Source organism: Perissodus microlepis, chromosome 22 (genome assembly GCF_051167445.1).
Source record: "Perissodus microlepis isolate ML-2025 ecotype Zambia chromosome 22, ASM5116744v1, whole genome shotgun sequence".
Classification (NCBI taxonomy): domain Eukaryota; kingdom Metazoa; phylum Chordata; class Actinopteri; order Cichliformes; family Cichlidae; genus Perissodus; species Perissodus microlepis.
This window is the reverse complement of record NC_140481.1, coordinates 3,488,814-3,506,233: the sequence shown is the minus strand read 5'-3', so window position 1 is coordinate 3,506,233 and position 17,420 is coordinate 3,488,814. Positions and strand designations below refer to the sequence as shown.

The 17,420-nt window shown below is 41.1% G+C and overlaps 1 protein-coding gene across 3 annotated transcripts; it reads right to left on the bottom strand.

The window, feature by feature from the left end:
• Positions 1 to 934: 934 nt before the first annotated feature.
• On the bottom strand, positions 935 to 17,410 carry c22h6orf136 (chromosome 22 C6orf136 homolog). Of its 3 annotated transcripts, none has more exons than XM_084919585.1 (7): positions 17,297 to 17,410; positions 8,683 to 8,899; positions 6,007 to 6,651; positions 3,283 to 3,371; positions 2,982 to 3,182; positions 1,933 to 2,002; positions 935 to 1,231 (listed from the first exon to the last, which is right to left on the bottom strand). In XM_084919585.1, exons 2-7 carry the CDS (start codon positions 8,779 to 8,781, stop codon positions 1,088 to 1,090), a joined length of 1,248 nt encoding a protein of 415 aa, XP_084775711.1. In that variant the 5' UTR covers positions 8,782 to 8,899; positions 17,297 to 17,410; the 3' UTR covers positions 935 to 1,087. The 3 variants fall into 3 exon arrangements, with proteins under 3 accessions (XP_084775711.1, XP_084775710.1, XP_084775709.1); XM_084919584.1 differs by lacking the exon at positions 17,297 to 17,410 and adding an exon at positions 10,466 to 10,663 and having other exon boundaries at positions 8,683 to 8,902; XM_084919583.1 differs by lacking the exon at positions 17,297 to 17,410 and adding an exon at positions 10,466 to 10,663.
• Positions 17,411 to 17,420: the final 10 nt, after the last annotated feature.

Sequence of the window (17,420 nt, the reverse complement as noted above, 5' to 3'; positions counted from 1 at the left end):
TTGTAGGATTTTAATTTGCAAAATTACTTTACTGTTGTTGTGATTTGAAGCTGTGAAAAATACAACTGAATTGGACTTAGTATGGCACTCACAGCACAATCCAGATGGCAAACAATAATAGAAATTGTGTTAAATTTAGAATCAGACATTGATTCTTGATCATTTTTCCACCCTCGGTTAATATTATCATTCATCCATAGTGCTGACTAGGTGGTGTAGCTAATCTGAGCTCCACCAGTAACAGCATCTCTAGTTCCTTTTTGCAATTTTTTTAATTCACCATTAATTGAGTTGTAACATCCTGTTTAACAGTAAGGAGCCCAAATCTGATGCTAACTCTGTAGTGAGCTCAAGGTCTTCTCCCTCATCTGCTTTCTAGCTCCAATTCCTAACATGTGAAATAACAGTATATGTGTGTATGTGTATCATTTTATTCCTCCTAGAGTTGCTCCATAGAGGCAAGCAGACACAATCCACTGTTAACGACCGAAAACCTTTCTAGACAAATGCTGGCATATTCATTTATAGCGAAGTCAAACTTAACTCTCTTAACTGTTTAAGATTGTTGTGCCACTCATTCAAATATGCCAACAAGCCGGTTACCACAACTGAACAGGCAGCTAGTTGGATTAATGATCCAAAAAGCAGATTTCAATACATACGTATATAGTATAAAAATCTCAAAGGTTACATTTACACAAAAGTGCACCATATGGAAGGTGTGGCACAGCAGCCGCCAGTAGTATTTCAGACTCTGTTACTCCAGAGTGACAAAATATGTGTTCTTATTCCTGCTGCTCTGCTGTCAACAAACATCAGCACTGTTGACCACTTCAATACTCAGAGTAAAAAGGAAAAAGCTGATTGACTTTTTTGGTAGTATAAATATCTGAACAATTCCCTGTTCTAGCATTAGAAAAGGAGAAGCAGAAGAAAGACTTGATGTTGTTTTAATTCAGGGACAAGAATATTTTTGAACAGCAAGCATAACTTTCAGTTTTCATTTGTTCCTATGTGAAGATCACTTTAGCTTTTCAGGGTCACATGGCTATAGAGACACTGGTTTTCCACTAATGCTTGTTCTGGGTCAGTTTCTGCTCTGTCGCAGTGATGACAGAAGCAGGGGTAACAAATTGAGAGCAGGTCGGTGTTCCTGCACTCCCAGTGCCACCAGAACCCCTGTCAAGAGGGAAGTTACTCTGGGCAGGACGGGGGGCTGAGCTGGCATCACCTGCAGGAAAAAGAGAACAACAAATATAACATATATCCACACATATCACAGCAGGTCTCACTATCATCATGTTAATCTGACCTTTCACTGCTTTCTATCCAACATTCACATGCTGATGAACGTCTTTAACTGACCGCCTGTCTATGTTCTCGATCTATGCCAATACTGACAGTGATGAGAGGCCTGGCTGAAGATGCTGGTGTGTTTTAAAGCAGCGGTCTCCAACCTTTTTTGCGCCACGGACCGGTTTATGCCCGACAATATTTTCATGGACCGGCCTTTAAGGTGTCGCGGATAAATACAACAAAATAAAACTAGTACCGGTACCAAAAAAAAGAAAATTTATTCATAACACACGTGAAAAGACTCAGGAAAACCGAGTAAACGATAAAAACGATAACAAAATAACGCTGAAAACCGATAAAAACCATACATTTCACACCTGAGCCTCAACTCTCGCGGCCCGGTACCGGTCCGAGGCCCAGGGGTTGGGGACCGCTGTTTTAAAGCACAGTAAGGTTAAAGCGGGTTAAAATAAGTACTTGTTGCCTGGTCAGAAAGTTTATCAGCAGTGGTGCTGGGAAAACTGCAAAAAGAAATCTTTTTCAATCTCTCAGACAATCGTTGGGAGTAGTTATTCTATAGCACTGAAGGCTTTTTGCTGTGGGTGCTCTGTGGCAAAAAGCTGTTAGCTTCCTCACCTTCTCAACTTTGTGACAGTGAATAAATCCATCATGTCCAATGTAGAATGTAGAGAACGCATCATAGGACCTATGTGTAAGAGATGACATTTGGATTAAGGTTGGACAAAATATGCACCCATTTTTATGTAAAAGTGTGAACGGAAGAATCAGTTATTCATGATTCCTGGTCTTAATGTTTTTAATGTTAAAAACATGATAGTGTTTATAGCGGACATTGCAACCTGTCTGAAAATCTGTTTCCTCTTTCCAAAAACACTCAATTCAAAAACAAGGAAACGTTAATTATATACGTAACACCAAAAGGCGAGTATATCAGAACATAGAAGAGCCACCTCCACAGGACAAGACTCAGCAGTCCATCTGCATCTAAAGGTCAAAGGTCACTCTTTCGAGGATGCCAGTGTTCACATTTTGGACAGAGAGGACAGATGGTTTGAAAGAGGAGTGAAAGAAGCATCTATGTCCACTGTGAGCGACCATCTTTGAACAGAGGCGGGGGTTTACGACACCAACCGTCTGCCATCTATAATCCAGTTTTGAGATCCCTCCCCAGACGCCTTAACGCCCACTCACATCCTGGGCCATCTGACCTCAGGAATTCGCATGATAAGGTGGGGCCAGGTTTCACAATGAGCTCACCCGAAACCTTGGCTGATTGGGACCCACACCCAGTTTCACACCTTGGCTCAGGCGATTAGAGGATCATCAGGGGGTCCTTTTGTCCCTCTGTGGGGGGATACTCCCACTAGGTTTATATCTGGGACTCTCCAACATTTGACCTTAGAACTGAAGAAGCTTCTCGGATGAGAGGTGAAACGTCTTCAAGTAACTTAAAGAAGTCCAGACGCTTTTCTTTGCAAGCTCCTTCGACTACGATGACCTGGATGACTGAGAACCTCCACAGACATATATCAGAACAGTAATCTATTTTATGGAAAGATTACTTCATTACATTTTTGGGAGCTTTAAAATAACACACAGACAGAAACCACCAAATCCACTTAACCTTGTAACTCCCGTGCACCCAGTTCTGGATGTGCTGTTACCTGTACAGGTGCGATTTGTCTTTGCGATAGAAGCGCAGCAGCAGAGAGTGGAAAGGAAGCCCTCTGATCCTCCAGCGAGCTTTAATGGTCCCGTCCTCTATGTGTTTGGTAAGCTTCAGTACATCCAGTCGAGCTTCAGCGTAGTAGCACAGACACAGCAGGCGCCACAGCGAGAGCGTGAGCCGGTACATCACACGGCCTCTACACCAACACACGCAATCAGACACACTTATCAAGAGTTTGGTCAAAGGATAAGAGTTTCTTATAACGCATCACCATCACGCTAGACAAGCACATTCACCTGGTCTTGATATTTATGAGGCCGTTGATGAATTCCACATCGTTTGAGTACATGGAGTAGTCATGGTTTGTCATAAAGAATCTTGGAAGCTGCAAAACAAACAGATGAAGATCAGTTTCAAAGTTTGGGTGCTGAAAACAAAAACAGATTTTTGGTTTTACAATAAGCAGGCTGCAGTTTGTGAGGAAAATGAAGAAGGTGAAACATATAGAGTTGTTTCAATGGTCACAGCAGTGGCAAGTAACGCTGCAAAGTTGCTGCTGCGAAATTGTAAATTTCAGGTAAACATGTCCGATCTGATCATGGAAATATGAAGATTGTTTGTTTTCATCATCAAAACATTTGTATACAAATGTAAAATATCAACATTGTAATGTATTTGTATGGTAACAGGCTGTCCCAAAAACCTGTCCTTGGAGCAAATTTACTTTTCAATGATTTTGTATGGTCATCATAATTTTTATGGTGGTTTTGTGCAAAAATGAATAAAATATTTTACCTCAAGCTGAGTAAATCCTATCATGGGGATAACTGCTACATTTGCAGTGGTTTTAAAATAGAATTTCTTGGTTTGCAGTATTAGCACTGTTGAGGTGTAGCAGGATAATAGTAATAAGACTTTATTATGAACAAACATTAGTTACATTTCTAAATACTGCATGAGATGCATTTATAAGGAAGATGAAAAATTATTTTGTGATGATTTGATGATATTTCTGATCTGTGAACAAAAGTACAAACGAGTATTTTAGTTGTCATGAATTAATTTTACACTATTGTTACACTGCCTTGAGATACAACTCGCTGTCACTGCTTGTTATGCCCCTTTGGACCACACAAGCCACAAGAGGAAAGAGACAACAGGTTGTTCCTCTTCTAAGTCACACAAGCACACAATTTTGTTCCTATTTAATAAAGCGTGCCCCACTGTCACATCTAGACCTATGGTGGAATGTGTTCAAGGATAAATTATTAAATGCACACACAGGTAAACTGCTGAGTGCCATTACTGTCTTGAGGGGAGGCTACTAGCCCCTCAGGAAATATGGCACAAATGATGCTGTAAAGTCTTCATGCATGTCCAATCATCCCAAAAAGTTGAATCTGTTCATCTGGACGTAGCTTTTTCAGTCACTTGGATGAGTGACGAAACATTTCTCCCACTGAATACAGTTGAACCGAATCTACTGTTTGGGATGCTGTAAAGTGTTTAGTACCCTGCACATGTACTTTGTTAACCAGCTGTCACAACCTGCCACTAGATGGGCCCACGACACAAGTTTTGGGGACTCACAGGACGCCTTAAACACAGGAGACTGACACTTTTCTCTCTCTACAGATAGAGATGGCCAACACTCACAACTTCAGACTAGTTACTGAAAACAATATAACAGGGCTCCCGGCTTCAGTTTACTGTCACTCCCCCTAATTTCCTGGAAAAATGCATTCTCTGTAGAGATGTAGACTCGATTTGCATTCTTCAGGAGAAAATTCACTTGCTGTCAGAAAAAAACAATATATGTAGTGCTCTGTGAACAGAGTAAAGCAGCTATCACTGCAGATATTTTTTGGTTACCAGTTTGGGGGGCCGGGGAGCTACTGGTTTACATCAATTAGCCAGAAGGATGCATATTTTCCATCTCTATCCCGCTCCCAGGAGATAAGAGAGGTTTGTTTTTCAGGGCATCTGTGCAGAGTGTTACCGTCCCTCCTGTCTGAGGCTTGCACCGAAGGCTGCACTGAACATGCTGCAGCAGTAGGACATTCATCTTGCTACATATTTAGATGCATAGTCACGCAGGAAGATAAGACACAATTATATCTGTTGGCATGAAGCATTAACTAACCTGGGCTTTATATCAACCACTAAAAATAGAGCTTTGTGTCCAGTGCAACATGTAACTTTAACGCTATTGAAAATGCTTGGGGCGTCCTCCACTTGCTGCCTCGACTGTAAATGTAACTGGAGGTGGTTGACAAACGGTGTAACAATAAGGGACACATTCCATGTCTGGTGTTGGTGTGATTTTATTATTCTTACAGGATCTGACTGACAGGTTAAAGTGTACTTTAACTGTGGAAAAGGCTAATCTGCTTTTAAGGGTCTGGGGACAAAACAGTACCCCTTGGTGTGCCATTTTATGAAAGGCTCCTCCCCGTCTCCAGGGAGACCGGACACCCCCTAGAGATTTAACAGTGGTTTTGGATGCAGGAGGGAGCAGCATCCTGGGGTTATCAGTCCAGGACATGTGTGCAGCAGCAGGAAGCTGGTCCACACCCCTCACTTTGTGCAGTTTGACAGGCAGAATGAGATCAATGCTTCTGAGGATTACACCGGGAAGTGAATCACATAGTGACCATTTCACTCATGCTGCTGGGGTTATGCAAGTAACCTAAAGTTACTGACAATAATTAATTAATTAATCATTCGTAAGCCATACGCTTTATCACAAAGAGAATGCAAAATAATCTGTATTTCAGTGCACAAGTTGGATTCATTTATATACCTCAAGCCTCAAGTGTACAGTCTAAGTTATATATGACTGTGTATTAAACAGTCAGTACAGATTGTAGTACTAAATGCTTTGAATGGTCAGTAAGAGTATGAGACTATTTAAATGTGTCTATTTATATTTCAGGAAGAGACTGATTGCCAGGCAAGCATTGAGTTGATACAGCTGTCAACATAACCAATGACAGCTATCATACTCTAGTGGTTCTTACCTCTATCCTCAGCCTTTCATACATCAGGGCCAGTTTTTCCTCTCCTTCCCTGTCACTCTCAATATGCTCCCCCTCTGCTCTGCCTGTATGGCTACACAGCGATACAGAGGGCAGCTCCGCCGTCTTCTTGTCAAGTCCGCTGTCCTGGCTGTATTTTAGCACACTGTTAGGCACCAAGTGTGTGCCAGGGCAATGAAAGCAGTAAAACTTGGAGCCAGACATGAATGGTGCAGGACATCCCTCAGTTTCAAACAGGCTTCTGAAGCAGCCGTGTTCTCTCTTTACAGCATCAGTGTCGCTACGTTTGAAGGTCACTACGTTAATGTCATCCTCTCTGCTACCATCCACGGTGGTCAGTGGAAACAAGAACTCTGAAGACGTGAGGGGCCTTCCCATTTTGTTGTGACCAAACAGAGGGATCTCCAGAAGGGTGTGGAGGCCATGTGACTCGCCCTGTCGCACCAGCACACAAACACTGAGAGAGTCCTCCCAATCCTCCTCGCCGTAGCGCAGTATTTGAGGCTGGCTCGCATGATGTATTGGGTTAGACAGCACCGGCTGCCTAAAGTTCTGATATCTCAGGCTGTTGGGTGGGGCCAGGGCCCAAGCTGCACTGCTCAGGGGGCGGGTCTGGCAATCCACCACCTAAAGAAGCAACAAGGACTTGGTGTTATTATTGTAAGCATATAGAACGTGATATTTCATTTTAATAGCAGTCTGAGATTTTGAGTTAGATTAGATTGTAAACAGTTTAATCTCTCAGTATATCCTTGGTTTTTCCATTTTTATTTACACACATTTATTCTGGATTGGAGAGCAATTTGGGATTAGTATCTTGCCCAAAGACATTTGACATGCAGACTGGAGCAGCAGGAATTCAACTACCAACCTTCTGATAAGTAGATGACCTGCTCTAGCTTTGAGCCACAGCCACACTAAACATGGAGCTAAACAAGCTCCAAAAACTTTAAAAAGCTGTCATATATTGGATTTATGTATAATACCTGCTTAGAGTAGGGCTCCATGGTGTAAATTAGCATTATGTGTATAAAGCTATGCTTTATACACATAATGAATTGAGATCTGTAACTGATTGATTGAAATGTGTGTCACATGAGCACAGAGCCAATCGAATACTTATTTCTCTCTGTGACATGTAAATCAGTTTATACCCTTTATTAACTGTTATTAATGTAGTTTTCCTGGATTTGTGGCCCATGTTTTGTCTCTAAAAAGTAGAGACTGTTCACTTCTTTGTAAGTGAGAAAATGAGAAATTCAGATCAGATCATTATTTCCTCCACTGCAGCATCTCGCTGTGCCTGACTGGACACATCTGCCTGTCAGCTTTATTCAGCACTTTACTTTCCCATCAGCTCAGTGTCGAGCAACTGATGAGCAGCACCTGTTTTATAATACGTTTTACAACCTTTGTGCAGTGACTGATCATGACGTTTTACGGTCTGGTTGCCATTTTTTTGCACTTTACCGTAGTGAGTTCACCGTGACTCATCTGTCATAATACAACCTTTTGTAGTAATAAAATGTAAACGGAATGCAATTCATCCTGGGGAGGATGTGATTTTTTACTTTGTACGTTCCTACGCTGCTAAACATTGACATAAAAAGTTGTGTGAAGACTTAATAATCTAAGTGTTGGAGCTAGCCTAGCTGTTTCCCACTAATTCAAGTATAACTCTTGAAGGGTGTCCAAGAAGTAAGATTTCTTTGTGACAGAAGTATGTGAAGCCTGCAATCAGTCTTCCATGTCCAACATTGAGTTTGCTTTTTACCTGGACCGACAACGATGAAAGCTGAACACATACCTGTTCTAGAACAGAGAACAGCTGCGTCTCTGCCCAAAAATATACTCTTATTACAACTCACGTTGTTTCTATAGGTTAGTTAAAAACCTATTTAAAAAAAACTCTATGCAGCAAAAATTATCTGCAGGTCTGCATCATATTATGATTTAGCGCTATACATAAACTAAATTGAATTTAACAGTGAAAATTGACAGCAACCATAAAGTTACAGGTCCAACTGTGAACTTAGGTTTTGTCAACCAGTTAATGCAAAAAAATCTCTTTAAAAAAACAGACAGACGGGATTGGCATTCATTGATAGCATTATTTTCAGGATACTGAGTACTAAATTCCATCTTCTTAACTACTTATTCAGTTTAGGGTCATGGGGTCACGCCCCTTTTCACTTTCATCTATGTCTGTTTACATCTAAATTAACACACAGTTCAGAGGACTGTACTACGAAACAGGACTTGGGCTCATAGAGGTAGCTTCAGGGTTAATCCTGGGTTTTAGTAGCTTGAAGATGTTTTACTTCTTACCAAGGTCCATCGGTTTATGCTGCAGACTTTACCTGCTCCAGAAATAGTTGTGCTGGAGACTTGAGATCAGCAGGTATGAAATCACTGCCTACTGAACAATCAATTTCCTGTAAAATACCATTTCCAGAAGATTTCTCTTGGACCTTAAGTAATTAAAAAAAATGTTTTACAGGGAACCTATTATAATGAAATTTTCACACATGCTTTTCTAGGTATGTTCAACTTGTTTTGTAGTACAGGCCTAAGTAAAACAAACTATCAACAGCCTAAAATAACTGGAATACTGGAGTATTTGTCAACTGATGCATAACAAGAAATCCAGTAAATTACCTGTCTGACACTCCAGCTCCATTTTTGGATGGGCTGCCTTCTCCCTTGGCTGCGGATACAACCCACCCAGAGGGCCACGCCTCCTCTGCTCACAGACATTCACCACAGGGTCAGGGCAACCCTGGTCACCCGATGACCATCACCCACAGCACAGACAACAGCACAAAGACTTTACGACTGGAAGATTCCCAACTACTCCAGAGGCCCTCTACCTCATCTACTTGAGACCACAGAAGAGAGAATAGATCGAGTTAGCTGTTCACACAGCTGCATGACATTATTACAACAGATATTAACCTGCTGACAAAATTATTAGTTGATTATCAAGAAAAAAATGCAAAGGCAGTTTTCTATGTTTTCACTGTAATTTGTACCCGAAATGTGAAACATTATCAGTGTCTGATAACCAAATGATTTTTTAATCAACTGACTACACACTGATATGATATATTTGCTAAAAAGTTAATATTGGCTAACATTTTGTTCAGTCTGTGGTGCAATAAGAGCTTAATAAACACAAAAGCTGTACTGCACCTTCTTTTCTAAAAAAAAAAAAAAAAAAATGTTGAATGTTATTTTGTCCACCTAACAGATGCAAGTCTTATAGCTCTGTTTTTGGCACCACCAGCTCCTGAATGCTTGGCTAGGTTCTGCAGCTTCTCTGACAGTTAGCACTGCACCATACACTAGTTATTCAAAAAAGCTGCATCAGTATAGCAGGGAGTGCAGAGGACACTGGCAGAGGATTCGTCTCAGCTTTTGCTGCAGCACCTCATTTGGCTTTTGCAAATCAAATACATACAGGTTTTCTTCTATCAGGCAATCACTGTGACTAAAGCTGTAACGTTTTACTGGTCACATGATTCATCTTAAAAAAAATTGCATGTATTAGGAAGATTTTGTGTGATAATAAATCTTGTGGTATTTGTGCAGCAAGATAACACAAATTCTACAGTTCAGGCATTCAACTGAAGGTTCTCTCAGACTGCCAGGAGCACGGGACCTGAAGCACACCTCACGTTTATAATCAGAAACTCCATGGTGACAGCTGGCATCCAGTGAAACACGTGAACACTTCAACACAGGCCTCTTCCTTACAACTTCAAATGCACTACAGCCAAAATGAACAGAGCAGTCTCAACAGTTTCTTTAAGTTCAGTTGTCAGTTGCATATCTTCCAGCTGACAGCGGCTGTTGAGTGGACACTTCTTAGGTCATAACTCGTAAAAGGAAATTATTGGGTTATAGCATTTAACAAAAAAGTTTAAAAACAGCATTACTACAACTCCTTCTTACAACATTGCTAAAAATTTCAGGACTATTTTGTTTTAGACTGTCACACAATCCAATTACTGCAGTACAAATTGTTGTTTTAAATAACTTGGAAAAATGAACGTTTAAATTTTTTATATTCTCCGGAGGTTAAATGGGGCACAGCTGCGTTTTAAGTTGTCAGACATCCCTGTATGGTCATATCTGGATTTTCTCCGAAACTATCGCAACATAAACCATAACATGTATCCCTGCAACGCTGATATTAACTCGGAGACTTCAGCTAGTGCTGGTTACATGCAGTGACAGTCAAATAATAGCAGCTAGCTTTCAATGCTAACTAGTCAACAGCTAGCAATGAGCTAGCCACCGGTTTGGAAAAGATCCTCATGTTATCTTTTCCAGACGAAGTTCCTGGTCCGTCCAAATGTTGTAAGTCTCCGGTTAGATTGTGTACAACAGTCTCCGCAGAATCAATTAACAAACTAGTAACATTCCGCTAGTAACTTACACAAATGTCATTCCAACCCTGTAAGTGTCCTTGCCCGGCCAAACACACCTCACGCAGCCAGTCGTGATGCTGCTTTCAGGTCTATTGGAAAAACGGCCACTGGCTCAAAGCGCCACAAACGATCAAACAATGCGGCATAAAAAATGTCACGTGTGGCGTCTACACTTTCAGTCGCGTTAACGAAAGAAAATTCCTCTTGTTTGTGGTTTGTTTTTCTCTCTGACTTATAAAAAAAGTGTTTAAAACACAAGTAGCTTCCACATCATGTGACGTTTTAGTTTCTGAATCTAAAAAAATGTATGACTGTAAAAACACTGGTAGAAGGCCGCGAGTACACCCGCTCTTAAAATCGATATCAGTATTTTTACAGTTATATTTATAACTGTAAAACATATAACTATAGTTATATTTCATTTTTTAAATTGTTAAAATCTCATTATCATTATATGTGACACAGTGGCTTGTATAATAGTTTTGCTACACAGCATTCCTTCCATCATCTAAGTGGAAGCTCACATTCAAAAGACATTTATGACATAAAAAAAATGTGTTTTAACTAAACATTTCTTAATAAATGGCAGCAATACATTGGTGCAGAAGGCTTTGCTCGATTTTACCTGTCAAGACTCCAGTCCAGTAGGTGGAGGTAATGCTCATTTAAGCTGGTTTACTGCTCTCCAATAAACCCAGGAGAAGTAGTTTGTTTGTTTGTTTTTTTTGTTTTTTTCAAAAAAAAAAAAAAAAAAAAAAGGAAGAAGAACAACAAGACCTAAATTCTATATATATATGTGTGTTGGTGGCTGCTTGATGCCAGTAGTCCCTGAACAAGTTCACAGGACAGTAGAGGACAAGGCCTTATTCCAGAAAACATGTTCATCATCATCTGAGTTTAAAAATAAACTCTGAATAACTCTTAGATCAGCTAAGATCTAACCAGAATAACAGAACAGCTGGTTGGATGTTTGAGATTTTTGATTTTAGCTGATCAGACTTAGTTCAGTCACCTCTAAATTAAGAGCATCCCTGAGCAGAGAAAGAAAGCCATTGCCAACACTAATATGTTGTATGATTCCTATGATTCACTAATATGAATCCTAATTTTACATTTGAATTTAAATCTAATTATTGAGCTGTAATCTGAGAGGGACCAGAGGTAGGTGACAGAAAGTGAAAAAATCTGGAGGAAGAGATTAGACACTGTGATGGGCCTGTGATGTCAGTTACCTCCAGACTCAACAACAACAACAACAACAACAATAACAACAACAACAATAATAATAATAAAAAAACCGTTTGCTACAGTTTTTGACCATTTCATTTTTTTATAATTAAAGAAAAGATAATAAAAAAATTAAAGAACTCCATTATTTCTGCTATCAATGGATAAAAACTGTTAAAGATAGAAAACCTCAGCTTTGATGTTCCCTTTGTCAGCATTTTTAATTGAATCTAATATCAGCCTTTACTGATGATGGCTACCTGACAGTCACGGTTTCATACTTGAAGGCAGGGGAGCTTTTTAGGTCTAATAGGTGTACAGTTTTATTATAAAAGGCAAACATATCACAAATGTCTGAACTTTTACAGATTTTGGATACTTCAGTATCAGTCACAGTATATTTCAGTAACACAAGGTGGAAACTGCTCCTACATCAATAAAGGCTGGTGTATTGATGTCACAGTGTTAGGAAAGTCATGTAGCCCTCCCCTACAGGCTTTTCTTTTAAATTGCAAACTTCGCCAAGGGAGTTCTCCTCATTCATTCTGGTCAGTGTTTACATCCCACCACAAACCTGCGTGTCAGAGGCTCAAAAACAGCTCACTGACCAGATAACTGACATGGAGAAAAACACCAGGTTGACAGGTAAGTGAGGAGAACTATGCTGTTGTAACGTGCAGTGCAGCAAGAATCTCAGCAGCACTGAACAAGGTGCACCACTGAAACATTTACACCACTAATTTTCTCTGCCAGTTTATTCCTTGACAGCTTTTAAAGTTACAAAAATAGGGATTATACTTACATTCAAAGCATCTTCACCATTGTGAAGAACCACAAGGAAGACCTGGACAGTTTACAACAGTATGTTGACAAATGTTTCAAGTATGTTGTTATGGGGAAACCAGATAACAAGATCCCTACTCCCTCTTGTAGCAAAGAAATGCCTTCCTCAAAACAGCTTCTCTACAAAACAGCGATATGGTGGACATTCTGACATCCATAGAGAAAGAACTGTCCAGCTTTGACACACGCCTACCCTCCTGGAAATCCTGCATAAAGATTTTCAGGCACCACGTGAGTCTGAGGAGTCCAGCCAACAGCAGGTGGGAACAGTCACTGTCAGAAACACTGCCCTCAGAGAGTCAGGCAAACAATAGACCATTTTGAACAGAAGGAGCCGGTGAAGAGGGGAGCCGAGAGGAGCAGACTTCAAGGTGAACAGTGAGTTTCCTAAAGAGACCCTGGAGCGACATAAGGTCCTGTTCCTGATCCGAAAGTTAATCCAAGGAGGCTCCCTAAATTGTATGCCTGTACAAAGTTTCTGGCAGAGGATGCATGAAGACTTATCCACATGTATGTTTTTCTTTTATCTGTTTATTTATTCATTTCTATTTGTGTTATTTCAGCTATTACATTATATGTAGTATAGTATGACAATGTCTAAGGCGGGACAGGCAGAAGAAAAAAATGAAGGGAGGAGAAAATGGAGAAAAATATACAGTGGGATGCAAAAGTTTGGGCAACCTTGTTAATAGTCATTATTTTCCTGTATAAATCGTTGGTTGTTACAATAAAAAACATCAGTTAAATATATCATATAGGAGACACACACAGTGATATTTGAGAAGTGAAATGGAGTTTTAATTGTTTAAACAAAATCAGGCAGGTGCACAAATTTGGGCTCCACAAAAAAAGAAATGAAATCAATATTTAGTAGATCCGCCGTCTGCAGCCTCTAAACGCTTCCTGTAGGTCCCGATGAGAGTCTGGATTGTGGTTGAAGGTATTTTGGACCATTCCTCTTTACAAAACATCTCTCGTTCATTCAGGTTTGATGGCTTCCGAGCATCAACAGCTCTCTTTAACTCACACCACAGATGTTCAATAATATTCAGGTCTGGGCTGAGATGAACGTTCCAGGACGTTGTACTTGTTCCTCTGCATGAATGCCTTAGTGGATTTTGAGCAGGTCGTTGGGTCGTTGTCTTGTTGAAAGATCCAGCCCCGGCGCAGCTTCAGCTTTGTCTCTGATTCCTGGACATTGGTCTCCAGAATCTGCTGATACTGAGTGGAATCCATGTGTCCCTCAACTTTGACAGGATTCCCAGTCCCTGCACTGGCCACACAGCCCCACAGCATGATGGAACCACCACCATATTTTACTGTAGGCAGCAGGTGTTTTTCTTGGACTGCTGTGTTCTGTTTCCTCCATGCATAACGCCCCTTGTTATGCCAAATAACTCAATGTTAGTTTCATCAGTCCACAGCACCTTATTCCAGAATGAAGCTGGTTTGTCCAAATGTGCTTCAGCAAACCTCAAGCGGCTCTGTTTGTGCTGTGGGCGGAGCAAAGGCTTCCTCTGCATCACTCTCACATACAGCATCTCCTTGTGTAAAGAGCGCCGAATGGTTGAACGATGCACGGCGACTCCATCTGCTGCAAGATGATGTTGCAGGTCTTTGGTGCTGGTCTGTGGGTCGACTCTGACTCTTCTCACCGTCGCTTCTGTCTATCTGAGATTTTTCTTGGTCTGCCACTTCGAGCCTTAACTTGAACTGAGCCTGTGGTCTTCCATTGTCTCAATATGTTCCTAACTGTGGAAACAGACGGCTTAAATCCCTGAGACAGCTTTCTGTGTCCTTCCCCTAAACCATGATGGTGAACAATCTTTGTCTTCAGGTCATGTGAGACTTGTTTTGAGACCCCCGTGTTGCTACTCTTCAGAGAAAATTAAAAGAGGAGGGAAACTTACAATTGACCCCCTTAAATACTCTTTCTCATTATTGGAGTCACCTGTGTATGTAGGTCAGGGGTCACTGAGGTAATAATCAGTCCTAAAGGTTTTGGAATCAATAAAATGACAACAGTGCCCAAATTTATGCACCTGCCTGATTTTGTTTAAACAATTCTTGGACACTTTCTGTAAAGCCAATAAACTTCATTTCACTTCTCAAATATCACTGTGTGTGTCTCCTATATGATATATTTAACTGACATTTTTTATTGTAACAACCAACGATTTATACAGGCAAATAATGACTATTAACAAGGTTGCCCAAACTTTTGCATCCCACTGTAATTATAGGATAGAGTACAAACAGAAATACATAATGTATCGCCACCTGCTGCACCTGTAAGAAAAAAGCTAACATACAGCACCTGGAACACAAAAATATGAAGGTGGTGGTGTGAGTGTGAACGAGAGATAGCAATAGAGAGAGAGTGTTGAGAGTGTTGAGTGTGTGTATGTGTCTTTTTCGTGAAACGTACTTGAAAATGAGCGTGAGCTGCACTAAAAATCTGTTAGTAGGATGTGTGTCTGCTCCAGGACCCAACTGTGTGTCTCCCACGTACCTGAAAGTCTGTGCCAGCCAACTGGCCCCAATCTTAACTCATATCTTTAACAGATCTTTGGAGCTATATGAAGTGCCATCCTGCTTAAAGCGCTCCACCATCATCCTGGTCCCAAAGAAGTCCACCATCCTAGGATTAAATGACTACCGGCCCTTTGCCCTGATGTCTGTGGTCATAAAAGCCTTTGAAAGCCTGGTGTTGAGCCACCTGAAGGACATCACAGAGCCCTTGTTAGACCCTGCGCAGTTTACCAAACAGGCAAACGGGTTGGCCAAAGATGCAGTCATTGTAGGACTGCACTACATCCTATATCACCTCGACAACCTGGGATGTACACCAGGACCCTGTTCACGAACTTCAGCTCAGCCTTTAACACCATGATCGCAGACATCATCCACCTATCTCATCCAGCTTGTTTTTCCTGCACCAGTCCTCCGATTGTTCCACCTCCTTCCTGTAGCTGGCTTCGTCGTTGTTTGTGATGCATCCCACCACAGCTGTGTCGTCTGCAAAATTTACAATATGACAGCCAGGGTGATTAGGCGAGCAGTCATATGTAAGCAGCATGAACAGGAGGGGACTCAGCACACAGTCCTGAGGGGAGCCAGTGCTGAGGACTATGGAGGATGAGGAGACATTGTGGATCCTCACAGACTGCGGCCTGTTGGTCAGGAAGTCCAGAACCCAGTTACAAAGAGAAGAGCTCAGTCCAAGAGTCAGTAATTTATCGACTAGGGTCTGCAGGATCTCCCTCTACACTAATGACTACACCTCAGGAGAACCATCTGTGAAAATCCTGAAGTCCATGGATGACACCACCATCCATGGTCTGATATATAACAATAAGATGGTGCAGTCAGAACCACCTGGAGCTGAACCCGCTCAGCAGGCCCAACAGAGGTTGTACCTCCTGCAGCAACTAAGGAAGTTCAACCTGCCACAGGAGCTGCTGGTCATCTTCTACACTGCCATCATCCAGTCTGTCCTATGTACATCAGTCATTGTCTGGCTCGGCTCAGTCATGAAGCAGGACAGGGCCAGACTGCAGCAGACTATCAGGTCTGCAGAGAGGCTCGTTGATGCTGATCTTTTCTTCATCCGGGACCTGTAAAGGTCCAGGAAGCAGGCAGAAAACATCTCTGCAGACCCCTCACATCCCAGATAAAGCTGTTCAAACTGCAGCCTTCAGGGAGGCTCTACAGAGCGCTATTTACTAAAACCAGACGCCACAAACAGCTTCCCCACCGGCTGTCACACTAATGAACATTGTGACTCAACCCACTGTTATATCATTCAGGTCATATGCACATATGCAAAAAATGAAAAATATGTCGAGGCTCAGATTCTGAATTTCAAACACCACCAAAATGTTGTTTTGTCATTAAATGACTGAAGTTCAACCTATGAACACAATTCAACATTAATGTAGTCAGAACACAGACTGTCAGCTGCATTTCATGTTACTTTGAGTAGATTTAGTTAAGTGTTTAATCTTAAAGTCATTTCAGCCTCATCTTCACTCAAATATTCAGATCATCTCCAAGATTCAACTGTGATGGACATTTTTCATTCAAGGTGACAGATGATTTATCATTCATAAATGTGTAACATACACTAGGCCATAAATGTTTGCAGTGCATGGAAGCTAACAGTCTCAGAGCATCACTGTCCAGATGGAGTCAAGATGGAGACTATTGATTTTATTCTGAGCTGATAAATAAATGTAAACGCTGTCTCAATTATATATTTAGACTGAGTGGCTGTAAAAACATTCAAGTTAATTACACAAAATAGCAAACTAATGTAAATCTGAATTTCAGTTTTTGTAAAACTGTAAACTTGTACAAATTAATTCGCTCCTTTATGAGTGAGGAAAGGAATCGGTGTGTCAGTCAGCTGGTTCAGGGGCAGCAGGAGGGCAAAGGTCAGTGAGAAATTCAGAGTTTGTTAAAGCAAACCTGTTAGCGAGCAGATTAGGTTCACAGAGATTGTTACCACGGCAGCTGACTCAGAGTTAAAGTTAATTGTCTTTCTGGAACAGGAAACCCTAATTTCAATTCATTTCATTACTTAAACCCGGGTATATCATATTTGTATTCTTTATTCTTCAGATGTGCTTATCTGCAAATAAAATAGCCTAATGTAAAATTATAAGTGAAACTGATTCCGTAGTCAGATAAACAAACACGATTGTATTTAAAGAAATATTCTGGAAGCGGCCATCCAACACAATGGTGGCGGTAAAGTGAGGTGGTACCTGACTCATTTGGCGACGAAGAAGAATTTTAACGTTGTTGGCGATCCGACATCTTCACGTCATCAGGTCGCTGTGTCACATGTGTGTGGGGCTGTGAAAGCCTACTGGCTTAAAAAAGAAGAGA